Below are 16,190 nucleotides of genomic sequence, written 5' to 3' on the forward strand. Positions count from 1 at the left end.
ATGCAGTGCATCTAGAAGCAGATTATTTCAGTTAGAGAATTACTGGACTAGCTACATAAAGGTTAAAATAGCTTCAACTTGGGCACTGTTAAATGACATGCTTATCAATGCCCGGCTTTACTTAGACATATTATAAAGCTCCAACAGGGGTAGGAGGATTAGTCTCTCAGTTTATCATTTGGCCCTGGAATAACTGTATCTATAAACCCAATCCACATTAAGATGCTACACATCCTGATGTGATGCGCAAACATTCACAGCGGTGACATGACAGCACAGCGAGATACCTGGTATGATGTCCTTTGCTCATCTGCTGTCATCGTCTCCGTGAAGATATACGAGCCGCAGTGGACAGGATGTGATTCGAATGCTATTCCCACCCATCACTGTGGATCCCCTTTGATTGACAGTCTGACAGGTGAAAGTGATGGAGCAGCTAATAGCATGTCAGTAAACGTAAATCAAGACTAATGCCAGGCTCAATGGATAAGTGGATTGGCGGTGTGACTTGGACCACGGGGTCACAGACCTCTCTGCAAGGTGGGGATTGGTAAAATACAATATACATTCATCCTAGGCTTCCCCTGGTGATAGTCAAGGTCAGGCACGGAGTCTATTGCAATCTTACAGTACCTGTTTGTTGTATATACACTGAAGTGGTGGCATGACATAGGGATACACTGATATTTACATTTTTTAAATGCAGGGTAAATTGTCACCTATAATCACCTCACATATGTACAGGGTAATTCACAAGCTCCTGATTTCTGCCATTTTTTCAAGCTCTCTGTATTTTTGCTTTGTCTGCTTTAAGTGGGTAAGAATTCCTAAGCTGGAAGAATGTGGTGTTACGTATATCCCTGCAACATTTGAATCAAATGTGATAACAGTTGTATGGTTGTTTATGGCCTGTCTGACCAGGCTGGTGCAAGCTGGATAGCCTGCTAACTTTAGTAGAGGAAAATAAAGGAGAGAAACAGAAGCAAAACAACGGTTGTTAAACTACTGGAGACAAGTTGGTGAGTAAAGACATTTGTTTGATGCAGATTTCTGACACTCGCAAGTAAACAGCTGTACTGTAGTAGTGCTAATGTTACCCATATAGCAATAACAATTTTTTTAAGGGTAAAAAGGTCAAATATATCTATATATTATTATATAAAGGCCCTAATAAAATTCTATAGAATTGTGAATAATTTAATAATGTTATGTTTTATGATGACATTTCAGCAACATACTTAAGAAATACTGCCATATGTTAGGGTAGTGTTAACTGTTCAAGTGATGTTGATGTAGTTTTATGTCTACAAATGATAAATACAAACCAAGTTTCATGTTTTTCAGATAAAATCTTCATTAAAAAGCAACTAGAAGGTATAGTTGTAAAATACATTAAATGAACTAAACAGTAGGGTAAAATACTAGTACTTTGAATTTACAAGTACACTACTTGAATAAATATCCTTATTCTTACGAATACCTTCAACCAGCAGGTAATTTCTGAGACTGAAAAGGGCTATGTTAGAGGAAAATGCAATAAATAAGGAAAGAGAAGAGAATTTCCAGTTTTAGAACACAAATACATCCATTTTAATTTGAGAAAATACAAAAAGAAACCATGTACAATCTATGTACAAACTTTTTGTACAAGACAGTATATTTATCAGCAGATTATATTTGACAGAGTCAGGTAGATCAACTCAGCACCATCAAATAATCGATTTTTCCATCATATCAAGAACACATCCAAACTAATTAGACTGCTATGTCAAACTCCTGTTTGCTGCAATGACAATGTGCCAACAAATCCTATCTGTGATACGTAAGAGCAATGTCCTGAATTCTTCCTGAACTGATAGGCAGCCAAAAAGATTAACAAAAATTGCAACTTTTCTTTAAAAAAAAATTGCTGAATGCAATTTTAATGTATTATTAAGACTTGAGACCCACCTCCCATCCCCATAAGTATTATATATTCTATTATATCTAGTACAATTCCCAGCAAATAAGTTATTATATCCATCCTTTACAGCAAAAAATAGATTAACAAAAATAATGCAACATACTGTAACAGTAACGTATGACGCATCATAGTCTTTGATTTGTTCAGTGGATGACAACAACACATCTGATGTTACAGGCATGGGCCTCTATGTGCATCTTTCAGTCATCCATATCTAACTACACAACACGACATAGTCTGATAACCTGTAACCAAGTACACGACAGAGACGTGTGTGGTTTAATGACCAGGGCTGGTATCTAACTGCCCCAGTTGCCCCTTCGGCCACCTTAATGCCACTTTTCGCAATAGTGGGACTTAATATGGGCCCTCCTCTTGACCTTCTGCACTGCCTGGCACTATACTGGCATGGAGGCATTGATGGCTTGGATGTTCTCCATGTCAGTACAGACACTGTTCTCACAGTGGAAAACAAATGGACTTGGCTGCCTCAAGGCGAGCCTGTGTCCCTGAATGACTGAAGGATGCTTGCTCAACTAAACTCTTTTCATGGCACTTCAAAAAACACTCTAAGAACTTTAGAGGTATACACTGCAAAGACCTGAAACATCTAATAGAGACATATGACAAAGGTGTAGAAAGGAGAGAAATCTCAGTCCAGTGTTGTGGATAATGCCAGCCAAAATGAGTCGCACAATGAGGGTTCAGGTAGAAAAAGCACAGTAATCAAGTGTAATGAAAACAAATGGTGCATTACTTTGAGTTTATGTTAATGCCAGTTTGCAGCATGTACTGTTTTTCATATCTGGACAATGCTATGTTTAAGTTCCTCGAAAAAAAATACTCTGTAAACAAATAAGAAGCAGTTGTGACAGATTCTGACAGATAATGACAAGCTGACAAAATGGAATGTAAACCCTGCAATAACACAAAGTAATAAAAACAGGAAAATTAAGGATGTTCTCTCTTTTGATAAGCTTTGCTGAATTGGTGCTACCTTCCATCTATGTGATGGCTGACAAACCAGATCAAATTCCGCCTGACTTTTCTTTGTGTCACATACAGTACTTCAACCAAACCTGCATTCTCAGAGAATTCAGGATCTTTCATTTGCAAAATACACATTTGTCTTTTTTTTCTCAACATAACAATCAGTTTGTCGATTCTATGTATAATGAGTCATTGCCATTATCAAATATTAATAGTTCCTTAATTATTCAGGCTAGCAAGTATGCCGTTAACAACCCAATTATACATACATTTTACTCACATATTTTCTCAAAAGAAATCTATTTGCTACAAAGTGTGACAACGATGTAATCACAGTTCAAAAGTTCACTTCAGGACAATGTGTATGAGGCTTCAGTATAGTTGCACCACACCCAATAGACGGACATTGAAGCTCAGATCATTTTGTTTGAGAAAGAAACGTGGTCTATATAATGGGTTGAATCTACACAAACATATTAAGCACAATATTAGTTCTTTTTCCATATTCCAAAATTGTTTTTTTGTTTTTTTTTATAATTACTTTCCCTTTACAGTCTATAGAGGAGAATCACTGCAATTATCAGACAGCGACTCCCTGTCATATTTGAAGTCATATGTTGTGGAAAACAACAGCACACTGTGCTGTAGTGTATGCGCTCTCCTTCCACACTAGGGACCTAATTTAGGTCAAACACATCTAATGAAGGTCATTCAGTTCTGGCTTGCACACAGAGAGAGCGACTCTATGATCTTGTCATTATTATTACCACTCTGATCTGCTCTCCATCTAAATACAGTTCCCGCCCCAACACATAATTCCTGTACACCTATTGTTCTGTCTGCGTGCTCACAGCAAGGGATGCTTAGTAGTAGACACATTATTTAGTAGATGCGGCTCATCTGTGCAACTAAAAGAGGCTTCAGATGAGCTGTAATTTATTTCTACAAGCACTCAACAGAACTGAGCTGCCAAGGCTGAAGATGGTGATTTCACACTGCAAGCTAGTCTAAGCTTTATGCGCTCCAGCGTGATAACAGTTTGTTAAAGAGGGGGCAGGGGGGTAAAATCATCTTTTGTTTTAGTATGATGTGAAATAAATGGTGATAATATAGTCAAACAGAAAATCCTTTGATATGTAGTTGTAATCAAAGATGAAGTCTTTTAATCTCCTACAGTAGAGAACTTTTCACTTGATTCTTTTCTAGAAAAATAAGTACAAATTGATTATGTTCATGGATACAAAATAATTATGTTTAAATGTATAAATCCAAACACATACTTGTATGAAGTTCATGTATCAGAAGTACAAGGCTACCACCTCAATTGGCCATCTCTACCACAGCTGGATTTGGATCTATTCGTGCCTAATCATGAGCAAAACACACTCGCTGCACGCAGGCTGACATACAGAACACTAGTTCCTCGGTAGTGTCCTATTTGCAGTCTGTGGCATCATTGTATTTTGACCCAACTATGTTTTGAGCATTTCCTCTGCTTAGAGGACCGAGCACAGCAGCTTGAACTCCTGAGAGTTTTTGAGGCGTATGACATCTGGATTGGCAACAGAGAACATCCAAGCTCTTTACTGCCTCTGTGCCAACCCTGTGCCAGGCAGTTGCTCCGATCAAAGGAGGACCCATTGATGCCCACTTTTATGCAATATGTGGCATTTCTTTCCTCAGACGTGAAACTTTTTGTTAACAGACAAAACATTCAGAAAATACACCACTCTTCTTTGTGATCCCAATTCTGCCGCAGATATGGCGGCAAAGCGTTAGCGGTGGGCCCACGGCTGCTGCTGCTCGGCTCAATCATAGTTTGGGATTTTGATTTACTTAATGTTTCTGTTAGATCCAAACCCTCTAGATTATTCTACTGTTTCTTTTCTACCATGGCTTTCACTTTTTGAGCTAAGATCCCTCGTGCTTTTCCGTCAAAGGTGCACCATCACATACAAGCTGATGGAGGAGGAGGAGGGAGGGGGTGTTGACGGCATTGATCAGTGCAACACCAGAAGGATGAGTGGCTGTGATGCACACACACACATACATAATTATACACACACACACACACACACACATACACACAGCATGTACATAAATGCTCCTGAACGCATGAAGGACAGTGCAGGCTGTTTTTCGTCCTCCTCATGTATTCAGGTGGATCAACTGCACTGTTTCTGTCATAGAGGGGGCTCAGGCACATATCATGCGATAGGAGCTGAAACAGAGTCACAGGCTTGATGATCCGACGTATCAGCGAACGACATGTAGGTACAGGGTTCTCTTTCAGCCAGCAGTTGCCAACGCTGCACCGTTCTCTTGAGTTTTTTTAGACTACTGTTTTGCGAGATGATTTTTGTTCTGCAGGACTGGAATGCTCTCACTCAGCATGACGAGTCAACGTTGAAGTAGCAAACCATAAGCAATGGCATGATGTGTAACAACCTAAGAAGAAGATTAGTATACCTCCGAAGCCAAGCAGCCCTCCCTCCCTCCCTTCCTTCCTTCCTCCATTTATCTCCTCTGAGACGTTTTATTGGGGGTCGGGGTGGGTGGGGGGGTCTGATGGTTCCAGTTGTTCTGTCAAAAGAAACTTTTTCAGTTTTAGTGCAAATAGAACAGAAGCAGACAGGAGATATGAAGTTTGATGAACCCAGCTGGTTCAACATCTGGGCGGATCTTTGGGAGATGATACGATCAGTTTATCGCTGCAACCCTCATCCTCCAACAACCAGTCACCTTAGCCATGGAGTCTGGTCACACGAAGAGGTGAACTATTGCAAAGAATTACAGGAAGTACTTTTTTTTTTTGTCAACTCTTAAAATAATTCCAAAAAGTGCTAGGGGGGGAGGGGCTGTACAATCCTTATTTGATTGTCATTATGTACATCTCTATGGATACATTAATAAATAAAACGATGTCCAAGAGCATGGAAGTAACATTAAAGGTATACACATAGGAGGTCCCTTCCAGTTTGGGTTCCTGTCAAACCCTTGATTAGAAGAATGAGTGAAGATAAATGTGTCAGTCTTCAACATCCCTGTCGTCATCATCATCATCATTATCCTCATCATCCTCATCCTCATCCTCATCATCATCCCTCCTCCACTGGTGATCTCTTCCCGTCTCTTTTAAAAGAGCATACAGATGTCTGGTGAGTCGGCGAGAAAACCTGGTGTTCAGCATTCATCTTCAACTTCTCTGATTGGTGGAATCAGACTACTAGTGGATTTGTATTGGTTGACTTGGTTGGCCATGTGAGTGCTCATGGGCTTGATCTGAATGTTCCGTGGGTAGGCATTTTCTGGTTCATCTGTAAACCATTTCTTTTCTGAAGAGGACAAGGTGAGAGAGGAAGAAGAAAAAAAAGGTGCAGAGTTAGTTTGTAAAAGTATGTAACAGTGGATTATTCACAACCAAACTGCCTCAGTTTAAGTGGTAAATTTGCATGGCATTCATTGTGATTAGCATCAAACCGTGAGGCCGGATATGAGTTTGTTCTGGTGCAGTGAGCCAATTTTTACATGGTCATAGTGGCCCTGTCTATAGTGTACATGGAGAAATAACTTGATTTTAATATTAAAGCACAAAACTAAAGTGTTGCAAAGTCGGTTCACCCAAATTACAAAAAACAAAAACATGGTTTCATAATTTCCTCTGCTTGTTTTGGATCAATTTACAGATTTTGAGCTGAACTACACAGTGCATTTGAAAACTGTCAGTGTAGAAATGTATTAAAAAAGAAAAGCTAAATTATCACATTGACATATAGTAAGAATTCAAAGCTTCATGTGCCCCCTCGAGACATTTCTACACCTTAATTAGACCCACCACCTGTCTGTATATAAGGTCTCACAGCTGACAGAGCATATCAGAGTAACAGCCAAGCCATCAGGTGGAGGGAGATTCCTGCAGAGCTCAGAGACAGGATCATATTGCCACAGATATTGGTAGGGCTACAACAACATTTCTGCACCACTTGAGAGCCCAGTGGCCTGCAGCATTCTTAAATGGAAGGAGTGTGGAACAACCAGGGCTCTTTCTATTGATAGCTTTCACTGACGTCACTTCCCAGGGACCTGGCGGTCAAAAGCAACATTCCAAAGTGGCCCCGCAATGGACTTTCTATGGACAAACAACCGAGTAATGACTTAAATTATCTGCCAGCAGCCGAAAAAGAAAGATATAAAAACAACTTTGAAGTTTTGGGCACTTGTGACCCATATTCAACACCAGCTGCTGTATACCAGCTGTTTAAAATGACCAGTTCCCTGCCGAAGCTCGAGTTGGGCGATGTTTACATTTACCTGGTGGAAAATCCATCATCCTCCACCGCTTGTAACCAATATTTCCGGTGTTATGGTTCAACTGGTTTCTGATTAAAAGCCCCATTTTGTAGTTTTTTTTATCTTAAAATAATGTTTCTGAACTCGTTGAAGTGGTAGAAATGTACCTGTAACTTCCCTGTGTGGGAACACCGTCCTGGTACCGCAGCTCCGCTGAGCTCCACAGTCTGAGCTCCAGCCCACTGAGCCCAGGCTCCCTGCTCCTCTCACCCACAAACCAGCTCTGTGTTGGGCTGCACGGTGACCAGCTTCCCCTCTCCTTCCCCCCGGAGCTTTGCTACGCACCGCTACCGACGGCAACGATGACGGCGGTCCGATAGCAGCGGGACCGGCGGCGGCGGCGGCGGCGATGGTAACCCGGCGGGACCGCCCGCCACCGGACACGGCAACAGCACCGCCCGCGGCGGCAGCGACACGGTAACGGGGGTCGGGACCGACCGCGGCGCGGCGAGGACGATGTTGTTTAGCGTATTTTCAGAGTGTTTTCCTTAGTTCGTAACTTTAACATGACAGGCTTTGTCATACTGTGCAGTGTTGTGCAGAGTGAGAGTCGTGTGGCGCTGACTGTCCGTAGATTGGAGGAATAAGCCAGGTTCACTCACAGAAGCATAGTAACAACGCTGCAGTAACATGTGAACTGTGGCTTTATTTGTGAATTTGTGACAAATCTGCGGACGGAAGTGCAGCACAGCTGTTGTTCGGTACGGTAACCAGTTAAATCAGACACCAGTTGGGCCATAACACCGGTATTTTTGAAGCAGCAGGGAGCAGTGTGTGTTTTTCTGCCTTGTCCTAAGCCGCGGACAGCGGGGAAGTGGATTGTTTTGACCGCCAGGGGGGCGTTCCATACGGGCCGTGACGTCACATGAAAGCTATCAATTGGTGGCTATTTGGCCAAACTGAGCAATCAGGAGCAAGCATGAACCTAATGGTCACCTGGCTGAGTGCCAGAAATACTGTTAGGAGATGTGGGAAACTCCCACAATAACAACCAGTCTGAGCATCTTGTCTGGTTTCTTTCAGACATGATGCAACATGAGGCTTCATCAGACCAGAGGATCTTGTATCTCACAGTCTGAGAGTCCTGTAGGTGTTTTGGGTTTCCTTCTGGGCACTTTGCAAATGCTGCAGTGATGGGTGTCCTCCTGAAACTTTCCCACAAAAAATCTGCATGGCTGTTTACAACTTCAGTTAAGTCAGAAAATATATGTTTTGTAATTTGGGTGACCTGACATATTTCATAGTAAGTCTTACTCTCATGCTGACAGTCATTATGTGAGAGAGGAGATTTGAAAGATTTGGATATGTCATTTTGGAGAGGTTCTCTTCATGTTTAAGTATGCTATGAGAGCACTGTTTCTGAGGAGAGGGAAGGGTGTATGCCAGCTGTCAGAAGTTTGTAAACTCTCTCCCAGCACTTCACAGGCATCTGCAATGCCATTCAAGATGTCACTTCCTTTTGGGTGAAGTTGTAATATCAAATTTTAACTTTCCTATGTGGAGCAAACCGTGTGTGTGTGTGTGTGTGTGAGCGAGAGTGTGTGTGAGTGTGTGTGCATACGGGTGAATGTGTGTTCACGTACATGCAGGCTTCTTGCATGTGTGGAGATTCATTTGTGAGTGGGCTTATGTGTGTGTCAGCAAGCTTAAGGCTGCGGGGCCGTGTGTTACAGCACAGGCATTTGATGTGTAGAATTGTGCCTGAGGTGAAGCAAGATGTCTGCCATCTCTCTCCAGAGTCTGCTGCTGATACGGTGAACTTAGTGATGTCGCCTCAAACCACCATATCAGGTGCACAGGGTTACAAGAAGGAAACTTACAGGCTCATATCCCCCTTCAATTTAGACTTTAAATTGGTCACACCTCCCACTTTCTTGGTGTGACCGATGGCACAGGGCTGGACACACTTTCTTAAAGTTCTGTGAAGAAGTAAGCAATTTGGCTGCATCAGGGGGATTTGAATCAGCCTGACCTACATGTGAGCTACGATCTGGGTTCGCACAGGTGGGAAACATGTTGTGTTTTATTCTGATACTAATCAAATATTAAACTACTGTACTGCATAAATCTGACATCTCAAAGTCTGCTACAGTCATCTGATGCATTCAGTAGGAGGGAAGATGCGCAAACACACAGACCTCTCACACAATGCAAACCATCTCAAGTTGAAATAAATCATAAAAAAGGCATGATAAATGACAGAAAGAAACAATGTGGGAAAAAAGGATTCTTCTGGAGGAAAAGAAAAGTCATATCATCAGAATAACTGAGGTAAAGGCACAAAGAAAGAAGGGAGGGGGGATTTCGTCTCAACCTCATGCAGTGTGAAGATGGTCCTGATCATGGCAGGGAGGAGGCAGGAGCAGCAGCAGACATTTTGCTTTCCAGATGAAAGCAAAACTTAAACTGAGGCATGGTTTACTTAATATCTGAAGAACAGAAGAAAAAAAACAAACTCCCCTCGCCATAACAATGTCCACAGAGGACATAGTTATGATCAGAACCCCAGGTAAAGGTTGCTAAGTCATGCAGAATCGTTAACTTGCATACCTTGGCCCATTCTATTCATCCTTGTTGCACTTCAAAAAGAAAGGTAAGTAATCTACTGTAAGTGAGTAGTATTTACAGTCAATACACAACTGACAAGTGGCTACCAATTCAACTAAGTTTGACATATTTTTACTACAGTATTTAGACTATATCATACATCTTAATTTTAAGATGTATTGAGGGCTTATCATCTAGCGTTTGATAATTCTCGTAACAAATCTGCATGCTTTTAGAATATGTCACGATTTCAAAATTCAGCCACTTTATTCTCCCAGATGAAACTTAAATTCAAACTGTAAATATGTATATAGATATTTTGTTAGTATAAAACATATTGGTCAAATGTATTTCACCAAATTTGAAATAATTATATAATAAACAGAACAGGAAATAAGAGCCTGCTAAAGAGGGCTATCAACATGGACATGCAATAAAAGCAGTACCGATGCACCATGAATAACAAAATATCAACATTGCTAATGGGGGATGAGCTTATGAGGAGGCAAATGTACTTTATAGTCAAAATCAACTACAGTATGTCAATCACAGTATCCATGATCCAGACGTACTGATCATGTGCACTAAATGTGCACAAATATGCAACAAACAACCAGCTATTTACTACACAAATATTAAGAGTTAGACACAAAACGACTAATATTAGGACAGATACAACAGGTAGACCAAACAACATACTGAGTGTGTTGTGGTGTATTGTGTCATTTCATTTGGCTGTGGATGAGGCCTTTACCTAATAGTACAGTAATTTCACTGTTTACAATACTGTCAATTTAATTTGTAAGAAAAAAAAGTCTTAGTATCCTGAGTGTAATAAATGAGCCCAGCGTGCTACAGAGCGGGCTGAATAAATTTGTTAATGTCATGTAATGATTGCTGTGATGTGAGTGAGGACCACATGCAGGTGATTATGAAGGAAACACACAAACACTGGGCATGGATGCAGAGCACAAGTCACACAAACACACCACAAACACACAGTACACAGTATTTATCAGTGATTGTGTCACCAAAGTCTGCACACAAACACACACACACACCTATAAATTACAAATCAGGTATAACACACTAAACATGCACATCAAAACTCTATAGAGGACACGTGAGCGCACGTACTTCTGTTTGTCGCGGGCCTCCCGGGTCTTACTGCTGCGGTTCTGCCGGTTGGAGGGCGGGATGGAGTGGACGGAGGAGCTCTTTTTGCTGGAGGAATGGGAGGAGTGGGAAGAGTGGGACAAGCTTGTCCGGGACTGGCCTGCATTGTGGTCGAACTGCATGAGGCAGAAGATCAGGTCTGTGGGAACCAGCTCAAACTCGTACGGTGGGTTTGTGATCACATATCTGCCCAGGAAATAAGTGATACAGAGATGATTAAACCCTTTAAAAAATGTATATATTCAACACTATACACACACTTTAACACACAAATCTATATATATTATTGCATCAAAATGTTGATATCCTGCAGAGCGAAGGCAGTAATTGTACCGTTTTGTACACGGGCTTGGTGCATTGAGATGAGCGTCTCTTAATCTGTAGATTCCAAAACACAGCATGTTGTACGTCTTCAGCGCTTTACAGAATAAATCCCCATAGCAGCCGCCATCCTGGTGAACAACAGAACAAAGACACCGTGAGTGTGTGTTAGGTCAGCCTGATGATCTGGCGCAGTGGCAGAGAGCGTAATTCTCTGTAAAGTTCTAGTGTAAATTCAATGTTCTGCTTTGCTGAGGGTGTTTTCCTTGCAAGTGAATAGCATTTGTTGGCCGTGCAGACTGTAACAGTCAGCAGGGTTTTCAAATTGTGCCACAATTCATCCAAGAAAAAAACAAAATTACTTCAGTATTGGAAGTTCTGTATAACAATGACAAAAAACTGTAAAAACAAGGTTGGAACCAATTAAACTTGGAATTTCCTTGGTGGTACGCATTGTTCTCTTCCCTCTCCACCCACTAAGGCCTGCTTTGCGTGATCACTGTTCTTCACATCGAATTAAGGACCGTGAGGAGCGGAGGTGGCCAGATGTGTGCTGCTGGCTAGTGCCAAAACGTGTCATCTCTGCTTAAACATCCACTTACCCCCAAGTCGGCAAATGGCCCGTCGTAGAGGGCTAGCTGAGCGACGCGACACCTGTCTCTGTTGGCCAGTGTCTGCGGCGTGCTGTAACCTCCTCTGAGAGCGTTCTCCTCAGCCAGCAGAGCCTCCAGCTCTGGTGTGGCTCCCCCTGTGACTAGCGTTCGAATCAGTGTGAGGATGTTATCATTGAAGTACGTCTGGGGAGGAGAAAGAGGAGATATCTGTAAGCAGATGCCATTAGACTCTGGGAGGTGGCGGATGCGGAAAGACGGCAAAGCCCCTATTACGTCGATCCTTGACCTGTCTCTTCATATAACACTGACTAGGAGATGAGGAGACAGGCAATGGGAAACTATATATTTGTGCACCATTCATCTGATGTGGTCCGTCTTTGGGAGGCGAATGGAAAATTCTTTGTGGTGTGGACAATATTGATAAATGAGAGTGAATTATTCACAGATGTCATCATTTATAGTTTCCCCTGCAACAACTTTATATAAAAAAAGAAGATCCCTATGAAAAATGTTGATAGCCTTATTTGTGCATTATCCTACATCACAAGGACAATGAATTAGGATTAATTTTCTAAAGCTTTAAGCACCAAAAATGAAATCCCATTCACCTCCATTATTTTGGAGCGGAGGTAGAAAAACTGGTGGTAGTAGAAACTGGTGAACAGACAAATGTCTCACTGTTAGAATTGTATAAATTCAGAAGATTTGAGCGGGTAAATGTTGATAACCACAGCACATTTGGGCCCTTCCTGTTCTATAAAAAACAGCAGTACTTGAACACAGCACTGCTCCTTCCTCTGTGAACACTCTGTATGATGTCTGCCTTCCCTTCTGAAACAACGATTTGACTGCGCTCTGCGGGTGTCAGGTTCTCTTGTCCTTCAAGCCGATCAGGACCTGCTTTTGCAGCGTGTGAAGACAGCCCATGTCACTCGGCAATCGGGCCAGAGTGGCAGCTCCTCTCCCCGGGCCCCTGACAGGCCTGCAGAGCCTCATGATGGATGAGCACTGTCCATTAGCTGGGTTCACCTCTGACCAGTGCCAGACTACAGCTGACGCCTGCTCTACTCCCTGCTCAGCTCGGCTCTGCACGCCCCTCTAACCCCTCACTCACTGAGAGGGCTGCTGGAATTAAGCCATCACAGCCCCAAAGGGAAAAACACAGTTGGTCATGAGAGTAGGAGGAGGAGGAGGAGGAGGAGGAGGGGAGTGAATGAGGATGAGGTGTAGAGGAGGATTTTTCCCCCCTCCCTACTCCTTTATCTCGTTCCCTGTGCTGTGATGACATTGTCAAAAGATGAAAGAGTGTTTCTTTGGCCTGTTCCAGCCAACCTTGTGTCATCGCCATTACGCTAACCTTCAACACTTACTTCGTTAAAAGATCTAATAAGGCTCTTGAAAGTTGAATTCATAACACTTAAGGTGAGGAGTGACGCCAACAATTTCCCTTTTGATGTCAGCCGAGCTGGCAGGCATGTGTGATCAATGTACTGTAACATTTCATTTACCAACTTCTGCCTACTTAAAATGCTAAAACACTGCTACTGAAACCAGTCGATAAATTTAACCCATTTTTCTCTACTGAGGGAGTAGGTTTTTCATCTACACTTGCTCTAAGGTCTTAATAGTCCAGAGATCGTCTTCTCTTTCATGGAAACTATGTTTGGAGAAAAAAAACAAAAAAACTATAAACCTCAGTACATGGAGACAGGTGAAATAACAGAATTATTTATCAAATAGCACAGTCATGACCACCAGTGAAGTAAAAGTTTTCTATGGTCCATCTTTCCAGTCTGACTCACTTCGCACTTGCTCCTCTTCTTCATCCTGCAGTTTCTACCAGTGCAACAATATGCAATTGTTACCCAATGGGTGTAGCATCTCCATGTATTTATTTTGAAACTTCTCTCCACTTTCTCTTTCTTAAACTCAGAGTGTTACTCTCCTGTAGCATCTAAACTGAAATGGGCCCTGGAGTAATTATGAGAAAACGACAATTATACAAAGAGGAAGTAAAACGTGTTATTCTGAGCGAGTGGTTTTGAAAAAAACAACCCCCGAACGCAGGGAGTGAAGAGTGCGCCTGAAAACTCACCGCACTCATCAGGGAGTCGAGCACACTGACAGCGAAGGCGGTGCCGCAGGCGAACGGCTGAGTGAGGTACAGCTCTGTGTCTGGGTCATCATCATCATCTTGGTCCAGGAACTGAACGTTTGAGTCGTTCACTGAGAGGAGGGGGTGAAAACACATCTGACTTAGAGACAGGCACCGTGAAGAGGAAGGAGTCAAGACACACACTGACACCAACACACCTGAGAGTTTACAGTGGGTTTTTTTTGTTAATTTATTTTTTAGTTTTGCTTGAGAAAAGATCTGGTAATCTAACAACACTTCTCAGGTATATAGGTATTGATGCAAGGTTTGATCTTACAATATAATGTAGCAGTAGATGCACATTATATTTTGCTTCTTCACTGCAAAAACTTTATTTCTTATCCAAACAATTAACATGATTTTTATTGACCCTGTATCACTGCTAACTGAGTAATCTCTCTTCACATTAAACATAGACTAAGCATGCTATCTGTAAAGGGGTGTTTCTCTGTCCATGTACTGAATTGTTTGGAAGGTGAAAAAAGTATTTATATAAAATATATTTACATAACAATATTTAAAGTAGTTTGATTATTAAATTCACTATTATATCACATGCAGGGTGCATTTCATACATCTAGACAAACCACAATTTTAGGAGAAAATATTTAATTGTATTATGCACACACTGTGATAACCATTGTAGAAGTCTCCAGAATTGAATCAGTCTCACATCTGTTCTGCATTAGTTCCTCAGTAGCCCCTGTAGCTCGATCTGTTTTTAAATTACTGCAAAATACTACATTCATTGCATTACATGTAGCACATTCAAAATGAGAAATTCTTACTCAAGGTATATCCGCCTTTCTGTTTATTGTGGCTTCAGCAAAGAATAAAATAAGGATATTTGATCAGGAGAAAACAGCATAAAATGTTTTCGGTAAATATGGTAAAAAAGCGAGACTTCAACAATGGCTACCATGTCACATGAAAAAAACATGCACTTATAAAATCATGCTTGTCTTTTAGAGTTTTTCCTTGATGAATGTGTCTATCACATCATCTCAAATATTTACCTGTACCCTGTAAGTCAAATTAAAGCCAGGTAACAATACACTTATTTTTGCTTACAACTGATAATGAGTCAGTTCTACTAAATGAAGAAAAATGAAATAACAAGCATATATACTTTTGCCTTTCATATATGGTGTAATTGGTAGAATAAGAAATGTCCAGCCCTCCCTACTCTGTGTGTGTTTTTCCTTAACACTGTATGTCTAGCAGCAGTGGGCACTGATGGGTCTATAAACAAAAATTACTTAAAAAAAACAAGCATCAGGCAAGTTTTTGTTTGACTCCACCGATATCTGAGCTTCAGAGATATGGTCTGGAGGAGAAAAAAAGAAACTTGAAAATGAATTTAAAAAATAAATAAACAGCTTAAAAGATTGTTTGATCTTAAGTTTTTTGTTTTTGAAATCTGATTTCTTCCCAGGCTTCCTGTGCGCTGTGGAACAGAAATGTCAGTCAAAGAGACAAGGGGCTGATGCAAACGGGCCTGGGCCAAAAAGAGTGAATTGGGGGGTTATGTGTGTTTGGGGGGGGGGTTGGAAATGTATGTGTGTGAGTGTGTGCATGTGTGTGTGTGTGTGTGTGTGTGTGTGTGTGTTTGGAGGAGGAGGGAAGGGGTGGGAGACAGGGTGTTGGGGGGGTGAGTTGCAATGAAAACAGCCACAAGGACAGACTGAGCATGATCAAAGGCCTAGTGATGCTCTGCAAACGCAACTGGAGGAAAAAAAAATACCCCAAAAAGAAAAAAAAAATCATTAAAAAGGGGCCAAAACAAGACAGTCAATTTCAACCAGAACGAAGAATAAAAATGTGTTCAAAGTGAAGCCATGGGAGCAGCGAGGGCCTTGACTGCAGCCAGATAAATCAAGACAAGCTGATGAGGAGCAGAGCGGTGGAGCGAGGGAACGAACGGCAGCAGAGGACAAAGGCTCAGCTTACCCAGCTCTGTTATCATTTGTATGTTGGTTCCACTTTTTTTTTCCTGACTGAGTGAAACCAATGGCAGTAGTTTGCCAGGTTTAGCTAATGGTGATGAGACAGCGCAGAGAGGGGGAGAAATGGC

At 41.6% G+C, this 16,190-nt stretch overlaps 1 protein-coding gene across 25 annotated transcripts in view; it reads right to left on the reverse strand.

Moving 5' to 3' along the window:
• Nucleotides 1-1,566: 1,566 nt before the first annotated feature.
• Nucleotides 1,567-16,190, reverse strand: part of kcnma1a (potassium large conductance calcium-activated channel, subfamily M, alpha member 1a) — a 136,499-nt gene continuing 121,875 nt past the window's right edge. For 12 of the 25 annotated variants that reach the window (XM_085799922.1, XM_085799918.1, XM_085799915.1 and 9 more), the window contains 6 exons: nucleotides 14,057-14,187; nucleotides 11,950-12,144; nucleotides 11,360-11,478; nucleotides 10,988-11,212; nucleotides 9,854-9,882; nucleotides 1,567-6,288 (listed from right to left, as the gene is read on the reverse strand). In XM_085799922.1, coding sequence (XP_085656048.1) covers nucleotides 6,137-6,288; nucleotides 9,854-9,882; nucleotides 10,988-11,212; nucleotides 11,360-11,478; nucleotides 11,950-12,144; nucleotides 14,057-14,187 — 851 coding nt within the window. In that variant the 3' untranslated portion in view covers nucleotides 1,567-6,136. Of the gene's footprint in view, nucleotides 6,289-9,853; nucleotides 9,883-10,987; nucleotides 11,213-11,359; nucleotides 11,479-11,949; nucleotides 12,145-14,056; nucleotides 14,188-15,728; nucleotides 16,151-16,190 lie in introns of those variants that run through there. The other 13 variants (XM_085799925.1, XM_085799926.1, XM_085799923.1 and 10 more) reach the window with 5 other exon arrangements.

This window comes from Trachurus japonicus, chromosome 15 (assembly GCF_045865225.1).
Source record: "Trachurus japonicus isolate A0001 chromosome 15, Traja_1.0".
Lineage (NCBI taxonomy): Eukaryota > Metazoa > Chordata > Actinopteri > Carangiformes > Carangidae > Trachurus > Trachurus japonicus.